Source organism: Antedon mediterranea, chromosome 10, assembly GCF_964355755.1.
Source record: "Antedon mediterranea chromosome 10, ecAntMedi1.1, whole genome shotgun sequence".
Classification (NCBI taxonomy): Eukaryota; Metazoa; Echinodermata; class Crinoidea; order Comatulida; family Antedonidae; genus Antedon; species Antedon mediterranea.
This window is the reverse complement of record NC_092679.1, coordinates 18,839,883-18,861,660: the sequence shown is the minus strand read 5'-3', so window position 1 is coordinate 18,861,660 and position 21,778 is coordinate 18,839,883. Positions and strand designations below refer to the sequence as shown.

General features: G+C 32.5%; 3 protein-coding genes across 8 annotated transcripts in view; 2 read left to right on the top strand and 1 right to left on the bottom strand.

The window, feature by feature from the left end:
* The first annotated feature begins 154 nt into the window (after nt 1-154).
* Nucleotides 155-3,886, top strand: LOC140059965 (signal recognition particle 14 kDa protein-like). Its single transcript, XM_072105977.1, has 5 exons — nt 155-181; nt 297-369; nt 824-945; nt 1,441-1,473; nt 2,903-3,886. The coding sequence occupies exons 1-5, from the start codon at nt 158-160 to the stop codon at nt 2,993-2,995; spliced, it is 345 nt and encodes a 114-aa protein (XP_071962078.1). The 5' UTR covers nt 155-157; the 3' UTR covers nt 2,996-3,886.
* A 669-nt stretch (nt 3,887-4,555) lies between these two features.
* On the top strand, nt 4,556-8,843 carry LOC140059921 (uncharacterized). Its single transcript, XM_072105913.1, has 5 exons — nt 4,556-4,629; nt 5,213-6,283; nt 6,748-6,858; nt 7,424-7,597; nt 8,008-8,843. The coding sequence occupies exons 1-4, from the start codon at nt 4,579-4,581 to the stop codon at nt 7,589-7,591; spliced, it is 1,401 nt and encodes a 466-aa protein (XP_071962014.1). The 5' UTR covers nt 4,556-4,578; the 3' UTR covers nt 7,592-7,597; nt 8,008-8,843.
* A 4,250-nt stretch (nt 8,844-13,093) lies between these two features.
* Nucleotides 13,094-21,778, bottom strand: part of LOC140059910 (FERM domain-containing protein 8-like) — a 35,127-nt gene continuing 26,442 nt past the window's right edge. For 3 of the 6 annotated variants that reach the window (XM_072105894.1, XM_072105893.1, XM_072105892.1), the window contains exons 7-17: nt 20,749-20,955; nt 20,129-20,255; nt 19,513-19,668; nt 19,038-19,117; nt 18,309-18,371; nt 17,725-17,892; nt 16,867-16,923; nt 16,409-16,489; nt 15,976-16,004; nt 15,739-15,825; nt 13,094-15,231 (exon numbers count right to left, since the gene is read on the bottom strand). In XM_072105894.1, coding sequence (XP_071961995.1) covers nt 15,164-15,231; nt 15,739-15,825; nt 15,976-16,004; nt 16,409-16,489; nt 16,867-16,923; nt 17,725-17,892; nt 18,309-18,371; nt 19,038-19,117; nt 19,513-19,668; nt 20,129-20,255; nt 20,749-20,955 — 1,123 coding nt within the window. In that variant the 3' untranslated portion in view covers nt 13,094-15,163. The remainder of the gene's footprint in view (nt 15,232-15,738; nt 15,826-15,975; nt 16,005-16,408; nt 16,490-16,866; nt 16,924-17,724; nt 17,893-18,308; nt 18,372-19,037; nt 19,118-19,512; nt 19,669-20,128; nt 20,256-20,748; nt 20,956-21,778) is intronic. The other 3 variants (XM_072105895.1, XM_072105896.1, XM_072105897.1) reach the window with 3 other exon arrangements.

The following is a 21,778-nucleotide window of genomic DNA, read 5'->3' as shown; positions in this document are numbered from 1 at the left end:
AAATCAACGAAGCATGAAAACCACTCAACTATAACCACGCATGGGACAAAAAGACAGAAAGAAGGCTGTATTCTATTGGCTGAAACGTGTCTTGGCTAGCACAATCCATCAATGAGATTAAGCTTTATATATTTAGTCATTAGGTAATATTTTCAAGATGGTGCTTCTCGCGAACGAAGCTGTAAGTTATTTCTCAGTTTTTATTTTCCTAATAATAGAACTATATATTATATTTAGTTATTTTGAAGTTATCAATTATGTACAAAAATATATAATGATTGTTTGTGTTTATTTAGTTTCTGACAGAACTGACGTTAATGTTTCAAAAATCAAGAACATCTGCTGCTGTTTACGTGACACTAAAACAATGTGAGTATACAGGATAATTAACCACGTCTAGACTTTGTGCTGAGTCGTTTCGCCCCATTTCTATAGTCGTATTGCCCCATTTCTATAGTCGTATTGTTTGAATATACTACTGTAGTAGATATCCCATGGACTCACTTGAACTCTAATTGCTGTTAAACTGTAAGACACGATACTATATACTATTTAAGAATACATTTTTTTAAATATTTCCGAAGCGTGATAAAAAAAAAAGCGCAATTATCAAATAAATAATACTGTTATTACTGAATAAAGAGTAATTTTGTAATTTGTAAGTAAATAAAGTAATAGTTTGTAAAAATTCATGACACAAACCATGGAATAAAGATTATTCTTTACTCCATGCACAAACGTACTGCATCCCTGCTGTGCATACCACACAGGTATAATAATAAGACTAAGTACAGTAACATTTTCTTTGCCTTACACTTTACAGATAATGGTAGGACCAAACCTATACCAAAAGCATCAAAGGACAAGCAATCTGTGTCTGAATCAACAGGTGAACATAAATGTCTGGTCAGAGCTACGTGTAGAAACAAGAAATTAAGTACAGTGGTAAGTAGGTTGCTTACTTCTTAATTCTAATTTTCTGTTCAGCCAAAATTTACAATTGATAAGAAAAAGGGATATTATTATTATTAATTACGCTGCCAAATTGAGAATATAATGAAATGCAACAGGACCAGATTGTCTTTAAACTTTTGGGATAACTTGGTCTGAATTCATCAAATTTTGATAGATTTTCCACATAAGCAGCTCAACAAAACGGACAAAATATATTTGTTATATTGTGTTTTTTTTTAGAAAAAGCCTGTGTATAATAGGTAAGATTTATTGGGAAAAATCTATTATTTAACTTTGTATGCCCCACACACCGTATGCAACAACAAATAGCCAGTGGAGCAGTAGCCTTCAACTATGAAGTTTGCTCCTAAATGATGGAAGAAGAACAACAACCACCTTCTAAATTGGTCACCTACAGTACCATGTAATCAATGGTTAAAGTTCATTGGAAATTAAAAAGTATAGTGTTTTCTGTTTTGTTTTCAGGTTAGTGCTAAAGATATGAATAAATTTCAATTGGTAAGTTACCCTCTTATTAAATCCTTTAAAATTAGGTTTTTCCAACAAGATAGGCGACACTTTGTTACAGTAGTACTGTGTTAGTACAGTACTGTCAATTTTTTAACCAGTTATGCTGCCCTCTATGCTCTGATTAGAAATAACATTCTGTGCTAGTTAGTATCTTTTATATTCTTGGTCCTTAAGCTTAACTGGAAATTTGGAAATGTTACTGTTGTAACAGATATCTCTGTATTCTTTCATGGTATATTTAGGATAGTAGGATTTAAAAATGCTCAACTCTTGCTCTGCACATACTACTCTGCTTATAATCCATACATATTCTACAAAAAGATTAGATCCTAACAACAAAACAGAGTTTTTCAGCCCTCAAGTGGCAGAAAATCCTAATATTAACTATTAGCCTATTCAGTTATTCAGATTAGAGAACACTGTAATTAAAAGCCTGGACAGATAAGCCTACCACCTATAAACTGACATGTAGAATACACCATTAAATGCATGGATAGATAAGCCTATCAACTTCAATTATACCATTGGTTAATTTATGGTAATTACGTGTGTAATCCATATTTACCATCTGATAATAATCAATAGTTTTGAATCAGTTTCGATCAATAATTTAACAAGTCTTTTTTTTGTATAAGAATAATAAATTAATTAATATCAGGAAACGGAACAGCTGGTTATTGTTGTAATAATGCAGTACGCAAGCAATGTATGCAAACTAAAAGTTATTTTTGTCTTTAGCAAGTACATCAACTGGTCTATGTAATTGATTATATATATTGATTAGGTATTATCTAATTCAGTGGCTGTGATTTTATTTAAACCCTTCCACCGAAAATTATTTCGTTTTATAACAAGCTGTTTTGAAGTACCTGTGGTTAGTCCTATATGATTGTGCCATATTGGTCACTTTATCGTCTTGTACTTTTACTTTAACTATTAGGTCTCACCTGAAAGAAGGCCAAGACTGTTACTAACCGTAGTTCATTAGTAGGAACCTTGATTAGTGACAACAAGGGCATATTATAGATCTCCATTTTGGCGCTACTGTGGCAAGAACTTGTCGATTTCTTTCTTTTCTTAACATGCGGTTCCCACTATTGATGCCACCTACGCAACGTAAGAAAATGCCCTTCCAATGATTGTGTTTCCCCCATGAAATCAAACCTTGGTTGTGTATCAATCAGTTACCGTAGACTTTGACTACTCTGTACTATGTTTCGATTTTGCCTTTCATTGTTGCATGAAATCAAACTAATTTGATTTCTCGTAGCGATGTTTGCAGCACTATTGCATCATCAGTTCCCACTTGTATCTTGCAACACTTACGATATGTCGTTGCGTCCTAGTGAGAACCGTGCTTAACACTCACATGTTTTCAAATTCATTAACTATTCATTTAAATTTATCTTGATTGCAGGCATATGCAGGTGTATTAAAAGCAAACATGGATAATTTAAAGAAAGCACATAAAACAAAGAAAGAAAAAGGAAAAACATCAAAAACAACATGAACTTCAGTTACACTTTTTGTTAAAATTATAAGAGAATGAAAATAATCTTTAAGATTAATTTTATGAGAAAAGTAGAAGTGTTTTAAAAATTAATTTATTACAAAAATAAAATAATTGCCAATGTTAATAAATTGATTAAAGTTAATACATTTGTTATGTTTTTATTAAATAAATTATGATAAAAATTTTACATAAATTTTGTGTATAAATATTACTATATTATACATTATCATTGTTGGTTTGAAAAAATGTTCTTGATTTTACTTTTTACGCAACTTTTTTGTGTCTAATTTTCAATGTAGTATATATTTTGTGTAGTTAATTAAGCATATGTATTATTTCAGTGTTTCAGGTCGAACTAATGATTTGTGTAGCTCTGTCTACACTATCTGACAAAAAAGTGTTATGTACCCAAATATGGTAGTGACATGCCCAAATTTGGTAGTGATATGACATCATAATGTCTGTATATGGGCAGATCACATTTTTTTGTCACTTAAAGTGTGATAGTGTAGACAGAGCTTTATACACGAAAATACAGTATTTGATTATTGTATGTATATATAAAACAAATGGATTTTAAATAATAAGAGAAGTGTAATCTAAAGTTGGAAATGAGATGGTTTCATCAGTTCATCAGAAGTTAAAAATAACATGTTAGAAAACTTGGTAAACTGTTTTTGTTATATAGTGTACAGACACTTGTAAACCAACCATTTGGAATAAGTCCAAACCAAAGCAGATTTTGTTTAGCTGTATAAGCCCTGTATGAGCTTATACACGATTCTGTATTGTGATAGTGTTTTGTAAAAAAAAACCATGTTAAATATTAGCAATCATACATTACTTTTCATATATATTATTAGTGTCAATAAACCTATTTCATTTATATTTGTTAGTGTGTGTGTGTGTATTTCTTACAATATTACTGTTTTATTGCACATATTTGGGTTCACCCATATTAAGGCGAACCTTTCCCGACCCGTGCAACACAAAAAGGTGAAGTTTTTTTTCTCTTTTTTTAAGGGACACTTTGTTCCGATTGAGTCCTTTTAATATGACTTTTATTCTAAGTATTGGTCATTCGTAACGATTCATTCATTTATACACATTTATTCAGTTATTTTACAATAATAACTAGGGGGCCCATACTAGAAGGAATAGCTTGTCTCATGAGGGGCCCTACAATACAAATATGCAAAATACATAAAAAGAAATACTGTATAAAACAGTAAACAATAAAATAAGTCAAAAAAAGAAAGAGATAAAATATTGAGCATAACAAAAGTAAGTTGTTTAAATGGCTAATTGGTAACGTTTTACAGATGAGGGGTGTGTTGCTGATTTGCCTTGAATCGTATATATAATACAAATCCTTGAAATGGATTTGCCGTGATTTTCGAAAATCGCTTAAATAAACACACAAGTGATATTATTTCGAACCATCTCTAAATATGAAAGAAGTAGTATGGTAAAATAAATATTATGGGAATTGGAAATCGATGTAGTATTGAGATGGGTAAATGATTTTGAGTTTTGGTCATTTGAGTTGTTTATGAGGGGATGCAAGTCAGCACATCAAGATGACGATGAGGGGTGTGTTGATTCTTAGCGTCTTGATCTTATTTCAACAGGTAATAGACATATATTTTATTATCTTATAAAATAGACAAAATACTGTAATGATTTGCCTTGATTTACATTTATCTTGGACACTTAAAGCAATGATTGTGTGTTTTTTAAACCATATTTAATGAGGGTAATCCATTCAGCCATTGCTGATCATTAGGAACCCTGAGAGGTTCACAAGACAAACATGTACACAAGATGCTCTACATAAACTACATAAACAAAGTCGTATTACAAGTCTTAGGGAGTGGAGTAATTTTGTCCTTAGAAAAAATCTTGACATGTGACGGGACGTGAACCCAGGGCCCTTGGAGTGGTAGCCAAGCATCATAACCACAAAGTCACAACGCCATTCTGTTGTACTTTTTATCTGAGACACACAACCCGTCTAAATGTCTTTTAAATTGATAGGTATTTCACAGCTTATTACATACATTGAGAATACTTATTTCCATGGTATAAGGTAAGCGGAGATTGTAAACTTACACAAAATACCGCGGGTATATGAGTTTTTAATACAAGACTTCTACAACTATTGCTTTTATATCCTATAAACATTTTCTATTCTTTGCGTTAATGAAAATTTAGGCGATTTCTGCCCCACTTCCTGCAGAAGACGGAGAAGAAAATAATGCCGAAGAAGCCAATGTTGCTGACGAAGAAGGAGTAGCAACTGAAGATGCTGGTGACGAAATAGCAAATGAGGAAGATTTGGAAGCAAATTTTGCTGATGGAGAAGAAGTAGAAATAGCCGTGGCCGATGGTGAAGAAGCGGAAACAGATGAGGCCGATGGAGAAGAAGTAGAAATAGCCGTGGCCGATGATGAAGAAGCAGAAACAGATGAGGCCGATGGAGAAGAAGCAGAAATAGCCGTGGCCGATGGTGAAGAAGAAGAAATAGCCGTGGCCGATGGTGAAGAAGCAGAAACAGCTGAGGCCGATGTAGAAGAAGCAGAAGCAACTGAAGCCGATGTAGAAGAAGCAGAAGCCAATGGCGAAACAGCTGAAGCCGCCGATGGCGAAACAGCCGATACCGCCAATGGCGAAGAAGAAGCTAATGAAGAAGACTGGGAAGCAAATATCGATGTTGGCGAAGAAGCCGAAACAGTTGAGGTCGATGGTGAAACAGCAGAGGCCGATGGCGAAGAAGAAGAAACAGCTGAGGCCGATGTTGAAGACACAGAAACAGCTGAGGTCGATGGAGAAGAAGCAAATGAGGAAGATTGGGAAGCATTACTTGATGGCGAAGAAGAAGAAACAGCTGAGGTCGGTGGTGAAACAGCTGATGCTGATGGAGAAGAAGGAAATGAGGAAGATTGGGAAGCATTACTTAATGGCGAAGAAGAAGAAACAGCTGAGGCCGATGGTGAAACAGCTGAGACCGATGGTGAAACAGCTGAGACCGATGGTGAAACAGCTGAGGTCAATGGTGAAACAGCTGAGGCCGATGGTGGAGAAGCAGAAACAGCTGAGGTCGATGGTGAAACAGCTGAGGCCAATGATGAAGGAACAGTTGAGGCCAATGATGAAGGAGAAACAGCTGAGGCCGATGAGTTTGCTCTGGAAGAAATTGAAGAAACGTCATTTACAGAAGAAGCGGCTGATTACATAGAGTATGAAAACATACCTGGAACATCAGAGACTTCAGAAAATAATGAGGTACAATATATCACTTTGGTTTTTTTTAAACTATATATATTTAGGCGCAGCATTGTCAATGTTAACCATAAGCGAATTCATTCACAATCCTACTTGGCAAACACAATTATACACAATATTATCTACATAAACAAAGTCTTTTCTTGGGATTAAAAATGAGGAAAAATCCTGACACGACATGACTTGAACTCAGGACCCTATGATTAGTAGCCGAGCATCATTAGACAGAAATCCACAATTAATCTATAATTATTGTCATCGTTGGTCTTGCTACTATTATGTCCTATTATTGATATAAATCAATTAGTAATTAATATCACAATACTTTATCGGTCTTCGCATTCACTCATAATCCTCCTCGGTTTATTACCCTATCTGTAAGTATTGTCATCTTATCCTCATCCTTTAATTATTATTATTCATTTTACATGGTATTATCTATTTTTACATGTTTAAATCTAAAGGGCCAGCTCCCAGTAGTGGAATTGACTTTATCAACTACAACAACTGAACAGCCTGTTGTGAATGTAACCATTGGACAGCCTGGAACAACTACAACCACTGAACAGCCTGAGGTAAGTTTAGACAGAGTGTCATGCTTTAGAGCTGGGGATTGTACTGGGAGATGCAAGACGGAGGTTCAGAACACTACTGAGATTCAGTATGAAGCTATACACCAGTTCATTGAAGTGGAGACAGAAGATACCTGCTCATTTCACGTCCGAACACAGTCATAGTCACTGAATCTAAAGCATTTTCACTTTTGTTCATTGACTACAATGATATTTGCATAATATTAATATTGGTACGCAAAGAGTCTTGATGCCTATACTTTATAGACATCTTGTTCATAATGAACAGGTGTCATTTTGGTTATTAAATTTGAATATTCATAGCTTATTCTGTCGAGACGGCGGCGGTTTTTTTACGTAATAGAATTCAACGTTGTCGACGTCTTCCGGCTGTAAAACGGAAGGTGTAACTGTAGCTTAAAACTATCAAACTTTATGTGACAAAAAATGTGATGTGCCCTTAGACATGATGATGTCATGTCACTACCATATTTGGGCATATCACTACCATATTTGGACACATCCCTCTTTTTTATTCAAAGCAAAATCATCATATTTTATCTTATAGCCAACGCTGTCATTGGAAGTTGAAAATCAGATATGTCAGCCTCTTATTGGTACAGTGTGCAGTGAAGAAAATGATAACCCCAAAGATTGTGAACTAAATGGCTGTACGCAGTTGCAATGTAAATATTCTAAATGCCAGCATAGAGACATCGATCACCCCCCATGTTAGATAAAGGTAAATTATTTGTTGTTGTTTTTTAGATTACATCATCTCAAAACAATATTTACATTCTTTAAAAAAAATGTATTGTCCCCCCAAAAACATAAAAAATGAAGACTAAAATAAAATTAGGTAACAAAAAAAATTTCACTTATAAAAAGGTTAAAATTGAACCAAAAACCATTGACTGATATATAACTTTTTTCAGGTAAATATTTGCTTTGATCCAATTAATCAAAGTGAATATGTGGAATACATTCCGTTTTATCGAACAGCGGTATTGCGAAACCAGCTATTAGATTTGTTTCCGTGCGGCGCATCAGCAAACAATCGATAATCATAAACCAATACTGGTGGTACACTAATATAATAATTTAAATCCAATCAAAAATTGAATAAACCAATAATTGTTTATTACATTTCAGATTTGTTAGGGTTTGCTCATCTTCTTTGGTTGGTTATTGTGTGCGTAGCAGGTGAAGAATTCATTCATTATTCGTTTATAGACACATTCTTACTTCATTATCGACACAATGGAAAACTACATCTATTCTATTTGGTTTTAAGGCCCATTTACACTAGATCGTTATCTTCCTAATGTAAATTGCCCTTTATGCTAAAGCTATGTCTACACAATCAAACTTTATGTGACACAAAAATGTGATGTGCCCATGATCATGACACGATGATATCAGATCACTACCATATTTGGGCACATTACATTTTTTTTGTCAAACTAGTTTGATAGTGTGTAGACTGTCGGGCTTAAGTGTCTCTTTAATTCTTTCAGTTTTCAGGGTTTCGATTTTATATTATTCTATAATAATACTGTAATTGTCTTCCGTCTCCATGCATTGTCGTAAACCATACATTATAGGCCTACCAATTCTAATTTTAGCTTCATACTACTACTATTTTAATACAAATATAAATTATGATGTTTGAACTGGATATTGCGTAATAGAGACAAATATCAAATTGTTAGTGTTGAGCGCAATGCACATCTTTTAATTATAATTAAATTCAATATCGTAAGTGACGAAGGTTTCATATAATGCATTGAGCTGTATAGGCTCATTGTGTGTATAGGCCTATACTTTCATGTATTGTTCATATATTATTTGAAATTGTGTCTTCGTTAATAAAGGTTTAGAATGGGATATATTGTCTTATTGTGTTTACTAGTTACAGTATCAATAGCGTATTAGAAAATTATAAAAAGGGAATAAAGTGGGAATTTCGAGGCGAGGTTTAAAACAAATATCATAATTGTCATATACACTAGACATCTTTCGATTTGTGACGACTACGAATGAACGACTTCATGTAACGTTATGATTACTTATTGTGCGCATGCATGACATTCAGAGGCGCTTCCTCACTTGATTGCATTACTTGTACACGTACTGTTTTGGCGCGTTCGAAAGCTTGGTTCTCCTCGCTAAAGGTTATATACACAGACGAGTGGTAATGGTAAGCGGAAACGTGCGTAGTGCGTGTCCCACGTAGAATATGTACCGTATTTGAGCGGAAACGGCCCGTCCGCTCCGCGTTGTGGTCCGTAAAGCTTGGTTCCCACTAGAACGTAACGCAAGGACGTAAACGCAACGCAAGCGTTTTAACCAATGACAAGCGAAGTTATAGACAGTTAGCAATCACAAGCGAATAAGCCATCGCTTGTGATTGGTCAATTCACTTGCGTTGCGTTACGTCCTTGCGTTGCGTCGCTAGTGAGAACCACGCTTAAGGAATAACAGAAACTCTTATTTTTATTATCGTTAACGCTCGTCTGTTTTTTTTTTTGGTTTTAAGATGCAACGCAAGCAGGATGATCCATCGCGTCATGATTATCATTCGCCGTACTATACGTACCATTTATTTGTATCAATAGAATATATATATAATATACATATATCATTTCTTTTAAAAGAATATTTGTATAAGTTTAATCTAAATCATGATGAACGGAAAACGTATTTGATATAAAACGGATATGCAATGAGCCGAAGCTCTTAAACGCATTACCCTAATACCGATATCTGATTGGTCTAATGACTTCTGTCGCTCTTACATTTTTTGCGTTACATTCTATCCTAGTGTGAACCAAGAAATGGACCAGGCGATTAGGAACGACAACATTGTCATAAGGTCGTCGCAATCCGAAAGCTTCCTCAATCAGTCGCCTTCTCGTCTGAAGTCTTTATAATCGTAATTCTGATCATTATGCATCACTGTTTTAATGTTTAACAAGCATAAGGCTATAAATAAGTAATTGATCAATCTACAACAAATGTCGGTATTACTTAAATTGATGTATAAACTTGCTTTATAAAACAATACTCAGAAGGATATTTCGGAAAAATAACATTTATTCCCAATCGATCTAATATAAGTGGTTACATTTCAGTAAACGCCTTTCTGAATTTATATTTTTAAAATTATAATATGAACCGTACATTATGATACTCATATGTAACTATACATAATAGTCCTATTTCATACTTTTAAATTAAGATTATAATACGATTGGTGCGTCCTGGTTCCCACTAGATATTTAACGCAACGATCACGTAAGCGGAGAGTAATTATGATTTGACCAATGACACTGTGATGGATCATCTGAACTGTCTCTTGTGATTGGTCAGCTCGCTTGTGTTGCGTCTCTAGTGGGAACCAAGCTTTATATTTGGTAATGATTTAAGTATTCACTTTGTTACGTTTTAATAATAAGTTCTTAACAAGGTCCTAATGTCAATTTTACAAGATAATTAATTTTCCTGATTTAATTAGGTGTATACAATAGGTCTACATCCATTCACAGATAACATTGGTGAGTTGTTGTGATCGTAGGCGTACTTTCTGCTGGAATGCCATCATCATCATCTTTGCGTGAGATGTATTTAACATATTAAGGGTGTAGTTAAAGAAGAGTTAAATGCACGAAAAATTGAGTCTATATTTGTTTGATGATCCCTTCACCCATTTAAATTCTACGTCGTGTAGTTATTAACACATATGCCTTATTTACAGTCTTTTGCTAGGCCTTGGCACAATTTCTTTCACTCGGTTACTTTATTCATCACCATCATCATCCGTCTCGGTCTCGTCACCATCGGCACCTCCAATTCCTATTGGAGACGGCGAACAACGGTAATTGACACATTGAAGTTGGTCACATTCGCTGGCTCCACATTCGGTTGACGATCCACATGAAATGCCGAGGAAGGGTTCACATGCCTGGTTGGCAGCTTGTTCTTCAACCGTTAGACTTTCAACTCTTCTAACCTGTTAGATTAAAATTAGTACGTAAGCCTAGTTATAGTTAAAAAGCTATACAAATATAATTATATATATATATAAATCCAAAGGCAAATTACTGGAAAAAATGACAATGCTGTGGGTATCAGTGACTGGATCTCAATGGAGATACAAAAATAAAAAGCAAAAAGCTAAATCAAAACGATAAAGTAAACAGCCAGAAAAGTTAGCAGAGCTTTCGGGCAACACTAGCCCTTCATCAGTGCAAGTGAAGGAATTTGGATAACGTCATAGTATAATATATATGGTAGGTGGGCAGGGGGCGGGGAGTTTGTTAACCTACCTGAAGTGCCATTTTCAAACTCACAATATAATTCAAAATAATATTACTATTAATTGCAATTAAATTTCAATAAATAGTAGTGTTATTCTGAATTATATTATGAAATACAGATTTTTAAAAAGAAAGTAAAATATTCCTTAACTTAAACTATGAAATCAAGGAACCGTTTTACGTTTTTTTAACATGTTAATAGTTTTTTTTTAATCTACATCTAATATCTGATGTAAATCTTGCTACTTCAATATAAAATGTACTGAATACAATGCTCGGAACTCGTGTTGAAATCCAGAAGCCTCCAAGTGACAAATGTGTTCTTTTTTGTCTATAAATGTATTAAACTTGTTCTGCGTCATTTTAAATTTTTAATGAAACACAACTGTGTACTGTATACTTAAAGATGTAATTGTCCCCCTGACAAATATTTTTTTTAAATTTTTATTGTTGAATATGCCATTTTAATGTCACATAATAGTTATCCACTATGACCAAAAAGTGGACCTAAACAACATTTATTTACCTGAAAAAACGGAAATTAAACCCCAAAAAAATTGTCAAATTGGCTGCCAGCCAATGGATTTTTGGTTGAATTTAACCATTTATTGTATTATATTATAAGTGAAAACATATTTTTTTTCGTTTTTTTTTCTACGGAAGTGATTAACTTTATTAAAACTACAAAATCGGAAGAGGAAAATCGTAGGACCAATCTTTAAAGTAATATTCACTTCAGGAAAACAAATAAAAAATATATATACATTAGGCATACAATTTTAATTCTAAACCATCCGGTGATTATACTGAAATTAATTTGAAACGATAAGATGAGGAAATCTGTACGAATGAGAAAAAGTCGCCCCAAACAGAGATTCGAACCCGGACCTTCTGATTCATATGCAGATGTCCTAACCATTAGACCATTGAGGCTTTCATGGTATAGTTCAAACCCGATTGGCTAGCGACTCTTTAACATTCTCAGATATATAGGCCTATTAACAACAAAAAGGTAAACAATCTTACCATCAGTAGAATACCGAGAAGCAGAGACAGACTTATTAAAAAGGTCCTCATTTTGAATATTACACCCGACGCTTAGTGTATTTAAAATAACAGTGTACGACTGTGATGACAAGTTTTTGATTTATCTAAATCGTAGAGGATTTATTTAGTCAATATTGAGTTTATCTTTTCAAATAGTATCGATTTGAATCGATTGACACGGGTGGACGGATAACCACAGAGACAACTTTTAACAATGTCACACCTAGACCACTTTGTAATGATGACGAATGAGAACATGGTTTAATAATGATGGCTTTACAGTAATATTGTATAACCTCTTTTTCTCGGTAATGAAACTATGAATTTAAATTGTAAAATATTAGATCTAAATATTTATATATATTATATATTTTTGCTTAATTCAACATATCAGTTATTCTCTATATTCCAAATTTTCTTATTCAGATTTTTAATTCTCATGTAATTAATTTTATTTATTGGCTTTTGTTTTTCCTTAACTTTTCTGTTTTTGTTGTATTTTGTGTATTGTAGCTGTCCTGAGGGTCCCAAATGATCAGCAATTTCTGGATGGATCACCCTCATTAAATATGGTTCAAATAAAAATAAAATAAATTAAAATCCTGTATCATAGACCCTAGCCCTTAACGAATCCTTCCATTATACAGGAGTCACATATTGTGCGTTGTGTTCAAGTGAGAACCAACCATGAATGCGTTTGATTGAGTAGGCCTACTTTTAAAAAAATGGTTGGTTGCGTCTCCAGTGGGAACCAAGTTTTAGTTGGAAATAATTCAAGTGTTCACTTCGTTAGTAAGTGGTGCAATGTACATTCATTCTTTGAAATATCGCGATGCGGACTCAATAACATTTACACAAACATTCAAAATATATAAATTTACGTTACATTTTTAATTGTTGAATTGCACAAAGATAGAAGGAAAACGAGTTTTTTATATTATACAACTATAAATTCATCAATATTTGTAAAAAAAAAATAATATGATCTAAAAACATCTATCGTAGTTACACACTAACAGACAGAAAGCACACAATTATTTTCGACCAGTGTGTTATATATTTGTACGTCTATTACAAAAATTAAGTTAACTTTAATTAAGTATAGTACACGGAACGACACACGCTACTGACCTAATTAATGTTATACATGATAATAAGCAATACTTGGTCCATGATACAAGATGTTTTGGTATGAGATTTGCCACACAAATCGTGGTAAGTACTTTTCCGTAATCGTTCTGAAAATTGGCCTAGGCTAGGCTTAGTTGGGCCCAAGAAGTTTAAAGTACGAAAAGAAGCACGGCCATGCTAGAGGCCTAGGTAGTAGTACCAGCCTAGCGTTTAAGATGCTTGTCCAGACAGAGTATATAATATTTTTATCCCCGGGCCCATACAATTTTCATTTCTTACATAAAAAAAAATCTTTGGCAAACAATAAACACTAGATTATAATACATAATAAACCTGCAAATGCCAAAAATAACTATCAAATAAATATTATTATAAACATTAATTTTCAATATTTTGTTCTTCAAAATTTGGTGGGTTATGGGATTACGATTGAAACTGCAAATTGATAACATATATATATATTTTCAACTTATCCTTTTGAGTCTCCTAAAAAATACACTTATATGTAAATCTTTAAATTTTAAAAATTATTCTATTTCCACATGCTAATATATACATATAATGTTAAAAATCAAATGAATATTTTATTTAAAAAAATATATTCAATTATGCAAATTACATGTGTTGAATGACATTTGAATTCTTATTATTAAATGTCTTATAAAATGTTCTATACTGCAAAATCATATTCAGGTACTATAAAAACATTTGTATAATCATTTTGTAATCTAATTTGTATTGGTCCCATAGATAATAACAATGAATAAACTCCTGAGGATGATAAAAGTATATTGATCAAAACATTGAGAAACTCAACAGTTCTCTTCAGAACTATACATATACGTGGTGTACTGTACTTTATATCAACAATGAATAAATGACTGTTATAAAATTATGTATTTTTATACATGTACTCTGTACATTAATATTGCAATTCATATCTACCATACCACTTTGAACAATATTCCACATTTTTAACACCTTACTTTTAAGATGTCTTATATTATTAAACAAATCTTCAATTCATTCATGAATGAATGGATTATTTTTCATGTCAAGATTTCTGCTAACCATGGATGGATCCTACTGTGTACCCAAGATTTCCACCCGACTTCCTCTACTGTATCTCCACATATGGCATTATAATATGTCCAGTAATTATAGGCAATTTCTGTAATACAGTGTTGCATTTATGTATCTGTATATGTAAATGTGGTACCTGTATTATGTTAAGGTTAAGTTAGGCTTATGACGGTGTCACATGTGATACATATGTAACACGGTATCACAGAGTTTGCCAACATTTAAAAAATATAGATACAGTACAAAGACTGCTTGCCATACCTTTCAAAGGAAAGGCATCTTTTTGGCAGCTATAAACTATTGTGCCAACTATCTTCATACTAGAGCTTCCAATTTATCTTTTGATAGTTCGTTGGTTCCTCAACTTGATCCTCTGTAACATTTCATTTCTGTGGTATGTGATGCTTGATGGAATACCTACCTATTATATAATAAGATCTCTGCTGTTTACTTTGTTTATCCATGACATACAAAGCTACCTTCTCTATTTTGGTCCACTTTGCCTCTTATGTCTTATTCTTCAGTCAGTTAATGTCACTGTTACTGCTAGATAATATTTCAACCTTTATTGTTTTTGAACACACAATTTATCAGCATGGCAGTGAATGAGCTATTTGTATTCTGCATAGCATTCATTGCATTATTATTATGACAAAATTCTCAAAAAGGCCACAATAAACAGGTTACTTGTAAAATTATCACAAACACTGTGTACACCGCAAAACACTTTACAATTTAAAAATACCAGTCATTGAGAAAGGTCGGCTCAACTTAGTTTTTTTAGTGATTAGATCACCTGAAAAAATAGAAAACAAAATATTAATGTAGTCTTTTGTAGAACAATCTGATTCACACCAAGTTGTTATTATTGAAATGTTGTACAAAAAAATGTGATGAGCCCATATATGGACACGATGATATCCATACCATATTTGGGCACATCACACTTTTTTGTCAAACTAGTTTGATAGTGTAGAAAGAGCTTTAGTTTATAAGAACTAATAAACTGGGTTACTTACATTATTGTTTATTACAGTAAAGCGTGGTTCCCACTAGCGACGCAACACAAGGACGTAACGCAACGCAAGTGAATTGACCAATCACAAGCGATGGCTTATTCGCTTGTGATTGCTAACTGTCTATAACTTCGCTTGTCATTGGTCAACACGCTTGCGTTGCGTTTACGTCCTTGAGTTACGTTCTAGTGGGAACCAAGCTTAAACTCTAATGCATTTGGATGGTAACACATATTTTAATATTTCCTGACACAGAGTTTTAATATCTCTCTTTTAGTGATCCTTACCTGTTTCTGAGAATGTTGAAAGACAAAGTTTATCCATTTTCTTGCACAATGTAACTTTTGGCTTTCTTGATGGCAGTGTCATGTAAGCTATAAAAAGAAAGAAATTAAAACAAATTTAATATCATATTATGGAATCTATTGGTTCGAGAGGTGATGGACCTGAAAAAACTGCTGGACCCTATATGATATATTTTAGGAGATAAGGATATAGTTTGTATACAAATTGATACTACATACCTCTGCTTCTTCCATCCAGTGACTTTGCTCTGAAATAATAATTTAAGATTTTTAGTAAAATATAAAAAATGAAAAAATTATAGTAGTTTACAATTATAAGTAGTACTAGTAGTTCAATTATAAATTAAGTTAAAAAACTCATCAACTAATATCATTAAATCACAGTCATTAAACTCACCACACACAACATGAACTGATAGGATTTAAACTCTCTCTCTTTAATAGGATTGTCCCCTGAAGTTTTAAAACATATTGCCTCTTAATAGGGGTGTGCTCTGAATATGGGTGTCTCAACTGGTAATATGTCCTCTATTCCATGAGGTACACACCAATATATTGGTTGAAAGTTGTCAAAAAGCAACTGTACATTTCACAAATGTTTGCAGTAACGCAAAAGAAAAAAATCTTTGTTCTATCCCAAACCCAAACTCACCTTGCAATGCCTGCACCATCTACGGTGTCATGTCCTATACGATGAGAAGCAGATCTTGCTTGCACTGTTGTAGACCTGGTTCTAAAAATAATACAATGAAATAGATATTAGTTTAAAGAAGTATGATTAATATAATACCAATCGTCTATTACATTAAAATGAAAGCATAAAAATACCCTCTGAGAGGGTATTTTTTTTTAAAGAATTGGTATTATTAAAATCTGAATATAATCTCTGTTAATGTATAAAAAGACAATAATTTAAAATAGTACAGCAGAACCTTGCATGGGTATTAGCATAGAGATATCTCTATGGTATTAGTAGATACTGATGGTCATATATTAGATGGCAAGATATTAAATTTATTAATGCCCTCTTTAGAAGACAACCCATGTGGTAATCCAGGCATTCTAATATACTATTATTTAAGAAAATTGTAGCTGTTAGTACGTCCCTACCTGGATATGGTTGACGTCAAACCACATGCGACTCGTTCAAGTGTATCATGTTCAGACCTAAGAGGTCGAAGGTTAGACAAACAGCAAAAGCAAAGAAAAATTATATATTAATAAAAATGTTATTGAATGTTAAAATAAAGTTATTGAAATGTTACTGAATGTTCAATTAATCAATTACAAAAATGACATAGCTATAAAAGTGTTCATATGTAATCTATTTAAAATTACACTTCATCTAATTCAAGTTATGAAAAACAAATTTGGCATAGTTAATTTCCATTTTTATTTACTAAAATATGTTTAAAATTATTTTTAACTAATTCAAGAATAATAAATATTAATACAAAAAATACTCCTTATCTGCTCAAATGAAACTTTTAAAATAAAGCTTTGTGGAAATAGGTAAATTACAAAAAATAATAATTTGGCAGAAAATATAGAAAATAGAACATAAATAATAATGTAAACCGCAGTTAGACTCGAACCCTGGACTCTAACATTATAAGGATAAGCATGTTAACCACCAAATGCATCACATGCGGAATAAGTATGCACACATGCAGTAGTAAACAAAGCAGATTCGCAGAGAAGTAAAGTAAACAACCGTAAAAGCAAAGAACATTTTTATGATAATAATTATTTTCTTTTAATATTTTTTCTTTAAAATGTGAAAATGCTATTAGAATAATTTGATAAAAAAGAATTATTTAAAGTAATAAATGTTTACAGGTATTAGATAATGAATAATTATTAAAAATAAATTCATGCTAATTCAAGACATATTCGTTCAAGCATAGGATGTTCACTCAAGCATGCCATTATGCATCAGAGCATGACATTTTGTGCATGATGGGATACCTCTCTATACAATCAGGAGCAGACGAAAGTCTGAATTTTTTCCCATTTTTCAAATCTTGTTTGCTTTCTATTAACTCTATTTTATCTTGTTCTGGACTTTCAAAACCGTTTTCTACACTTTCTTCCTCATCATCCAAAGGTATTTCTTTGAAATCTTTGTCGTTTAGTCTACGATACAATGTATGGGACTAATTTATTTACTAATTTCATTACTATAATTATTATTGTAAAAAAACCTCTTTTCTACTAAAATGCTTATAATAATTTTATTTGTGACATGATATGACTTTTAGGAGAATTTAAGATGACAATGACAAAAGTTAGAATTTAAAATTAGGAAAAAAAATGGAGAAAATTTTTTTTTTATTCTTTTGTGCTGTTAAAGTCAAAGAAATGTAATATATGTGTGACTCATAATATACATCCTTGAAATACTATAAATATGACATGATGATTAAACCAAAACCAATTTAAATTTAAAAAATCTACACACAAAATCAGCAAAATGTGTAAAAAATGAAACTATGGTGAAAAAGATATGATATTTAGAGGTGCAATTTGAATAATGAATGTGAAACCCGTACCTGTCGATCCCGGTACACGGACCCTCTACGACACCAAGATCACTGCTTTCTACAGTATTGTGTCTAAAGGCATGAAGTAATGTTAATGAACACAACACGAAATAAACACATCAAGAACAAATACAAAAGAAAATACAATAACTATATTAGGGACAAACATTTTAAATTTACAGTTCTAGTATAAAGTACATTGCAATCATCCCTACAACAATGATACATTAAATGAACAAAGAAAATTGACTCATCAAAACTAAATGACCAAAATTTTAGTCCAATTGTTAATTTTGGAAATTTTGAAATAATTATGATTAAACTTTTAAGGATGACACATAAGGGAGGAAGGAAAAGAGTTAAAATAAGAGGACAAAGGAAGACATACTGCTACTGATATTACTAACACATATTAAACAGATAAAAGTACACTAAAAACAATGTACATAGTTAATACATTATAAAGAAAAAATACAATACTATTTTATCATTCAATCTATTCTAGTCAATGTTATTCACAGCAAACATGGAAAGATGTATATTTAGCATTGGATTGCACATGAAAAAGTAGTGCACTTATCAGTCATTAGTTAAATTGTGTAGATTATTTATATTTAGTACAGTTAACTTATATTGTTATCCAGATATTTTTATTAATATTATGTATTTTTCCATTGATGGGTATCAGGACAAGGTTTTAAATGTAAAATGATATGTGTTTTCATGAATTTAACTTACGGTCGAGGTGTTAGACTTTCTTTGTCTTGATTGTTCAGTTCCACTATGCATGCTTGTATCATGCCATTCATCATAGGAGCCTAAAAATCATTGTAATAAAATATTATAGGCGATTTTTCTATTATATTATCTATCGCAATTGACACCTAGACAGGATTTGAACTTAGGACACTAAGATTAGTAGGCAAGTACAATAACAACCAACATCACTCCAACCACCCTTATAGAGTAGAACCCCTATTAAGGGGACACCTTCGGGACCCATAAAAGTTGTGGGGGGGGACCCATAAAAGTTGTGGGGGGGGGGGGGATGGGGGGATTGGCTGTGCTGTACAGTACTGTATAGTACTGTATACACATCCCCATGTTTGTTTCATAGGAAAGTGAACACTTAATAGTGATGCTCAAAGGAGGGATTCACCTTTACTTTTAAACTACTGCCATTTAAAAAAAATAATATGATGTTGATACTTACTTGTTTAGAGTATATTCGCAATAATTTTGAAACCTTTTTGCTGCCTTCCGTGGCGTCAAACTCAAGCCATAAACACGGTAGGGACTTCTCATCGTTTGGATTCTGGTCAGTGTATTCCCAAGATAAGTCATCATATAATAGACCCAAGAGAAGTTCCTGTAAAAACAAATGCATGCATAAAGAACAAATAAAGACTGGGAAACAGTCAGAGGGTATGTTATTTAATATAAAGATAAAGATAAGTCATATTTTAAAGTCACCAATATATTGATTTTCAATAGGCATTGTCTGTTTGTTGGCAAATTAAAAATTGTGGATACTACTGTAAATAAACAAGCACAATAAAATTACATACAGAGTTAAGCTCTGTCTACATTCTCAAACTAAAAGTGTGATGTGCTCAAATATGGTAGTGATATGATGTCATCATGTCCATATATGGGCATGGGATTACATTTGTTTGTCACATAGAGTTTAATAGTGTAGACAGAGCTTAAGTAACACGATTGTGGCAAATGTGTTGGGATAAGTGGATCTCAAATATGAATCAAGAACACTGGATAAAAATAATACTCCATAGTTTTGAATTAGTTTTTATTAATGGTTTTATACAAACCTGCTTTCGTAGGTCCATGATGTAGACACCATCTCTATTAATTCCGATGTACACAAGTTTAAGATTGTTTCCAACTATACTTTTGCCAGCATTTGCTTGTTCAATTTCACCAGTAAAAAAAACACTCCTGTAAAAACAAATATTACCGACTGTTAATATTGACATTTGTTAAAAATGTTAACACTAAAAAAGGAAAAATAAGAGCGAAACTCAAATTAGTAAAGGTATTATTTTCCCAGAGTGCACACCCCAAGACTATGATCAGAATACAGAGACATGATCCCCTAGTCTTTCGTTAATTATGCACATAAGCAATGTACTGTATGACCAGAGGCCCCAGTTCCCATCCAAAGGAAAAGGTGATGATTATAGTAAAGAGACTAAAGAAACAATACAAGCAATATGACACAGATATGAATTCTAACCACTGCCTCTCACTTGCTAGTCTGATACCTCTTTGTATTAGAAAGCCATACTTCTCAGATAGTACCTTTACACTAAATACAGTCCCATGGGACAGCCGTCAAAAGTGATTGAGTTCGCTGTTGGAGTTTCCCAAGTCTAGCATGTGTGATGTATTATTGTAAAATCCAGAATGAATTGAATTAAAGTAAACATACCCATAAATTGGCATTTTCCATAAGAATTCCAAGAAGTTCTTATGACAGTCTGCTTTGCATTTTACTATTGATGACACCTGTTTCCAATGACTTAATACTCTGTTCTCAACTTCAAACGACTTGGAAAGTTTCTGGCTTGCTCTTTGCGACGTCTTTTGACTTCTTCGTCTGCATAACCGTGATGGTAAGATGGTTTCACTAGATAAACTGAAAACAAATTTTAAAAAATAGAATAAATTAGTATTTTAATGTGTCTAAACAAGATGATTTTGTAAATTGAAAGATAGAAATCTTGATTTTTAATCACATACCACTCAACTCAAACAACATTTACTTTATATATTAGTGAGAGAATTTAGAATAAAACTATAAAACATAATTCAGTAGTACGCAGTAGAGAAAAGAAAAATGATACATTAATAAAACATAGCAGATTCTCGGTACTCATCTGTATCTAAATTTGTCTAGTATCAAAGTAGCACAATTCTATGATACAGCATCTCATGATGCTTGTATACAATAATATGACTATATATACACAGTAGAAAAAAATATTAATATTAAGTAAATCGCTAGATTAAAAAGTGTATACTATTTCAATCTAATTTCATACAGAAAGGATGCTTAAATTTATACATTAATTGACGCATGTTATTGATATAAAAACCTCCTAAAAGCATTAAAGTAAGCTTTTAAAACATCAAAGACATTAGTAAATTCTATAAAATCTATTAAATATAATGGAATGCAACGATTGATCACATAAATAAATCTGCAGAATTTTACAGGGTAGCACCATCCAGGGTAACAATATCCAGGGTAGCTTTAATATTCAAGTTAAGAATATGTAATCAGTCGTACGTTTTACCAAACATCATCATATCATTTATTTTTCCAATATACATACAATTATAATTCACAGGATAGATTGCAAACAAAAAAGAGATGTTATCAAGGGACTCTCTTATCACAACTCACAATTAATTGTTAGTTATGTTGTAAATAGAATGCTGGATTTAATAAGATTTTG

Excerpts from the sequence above, each read along its gene's own strand:
- LOC140059965 (XM_072105977.1), top strand. The coding sequence starts at position 158 with ATGGTGCTTCTCGCGAACGAAGCT. Across the intron at positions 182-296 it reads TGCTTCTCGCGAACGAAGCT|TTTCTGACAGAACTGACGTT; the intron begins GTAAGTTATTTC and ends GTGTTTATTTAG. Across the intron at positions 946-1,440 it reads ACAAGAAATTAAGTACAGTG|GTTAGTGCTAAAGATATGAA; the intron begins GTAAGTAGGTTG and ends TTTTGTTTTCAG.
- LOC140059921 (XM_072105913.1), top strand. The coding sequence starts at position 4,579 with ATGACGATGAGGGGTGTGTTGATTCTTAGCGTCTTGATCTTATTTCAA. Across the intron at positions 6,284-6,747 it reads AGACTTCAGAAAATAATGAG|GGCCAGCTCCCAGTAGTGGA; the intron begins GTACAATATATC and ends TTAAATCTAAAG. Across the intron at positions 6,859-7,423 it reads CAACCACTGAACAGCCTGAG|CCAACGCTGTCATTGGAAGT; the intron begins GTAAGTTTAGAC and ends TTTATCTTATAG.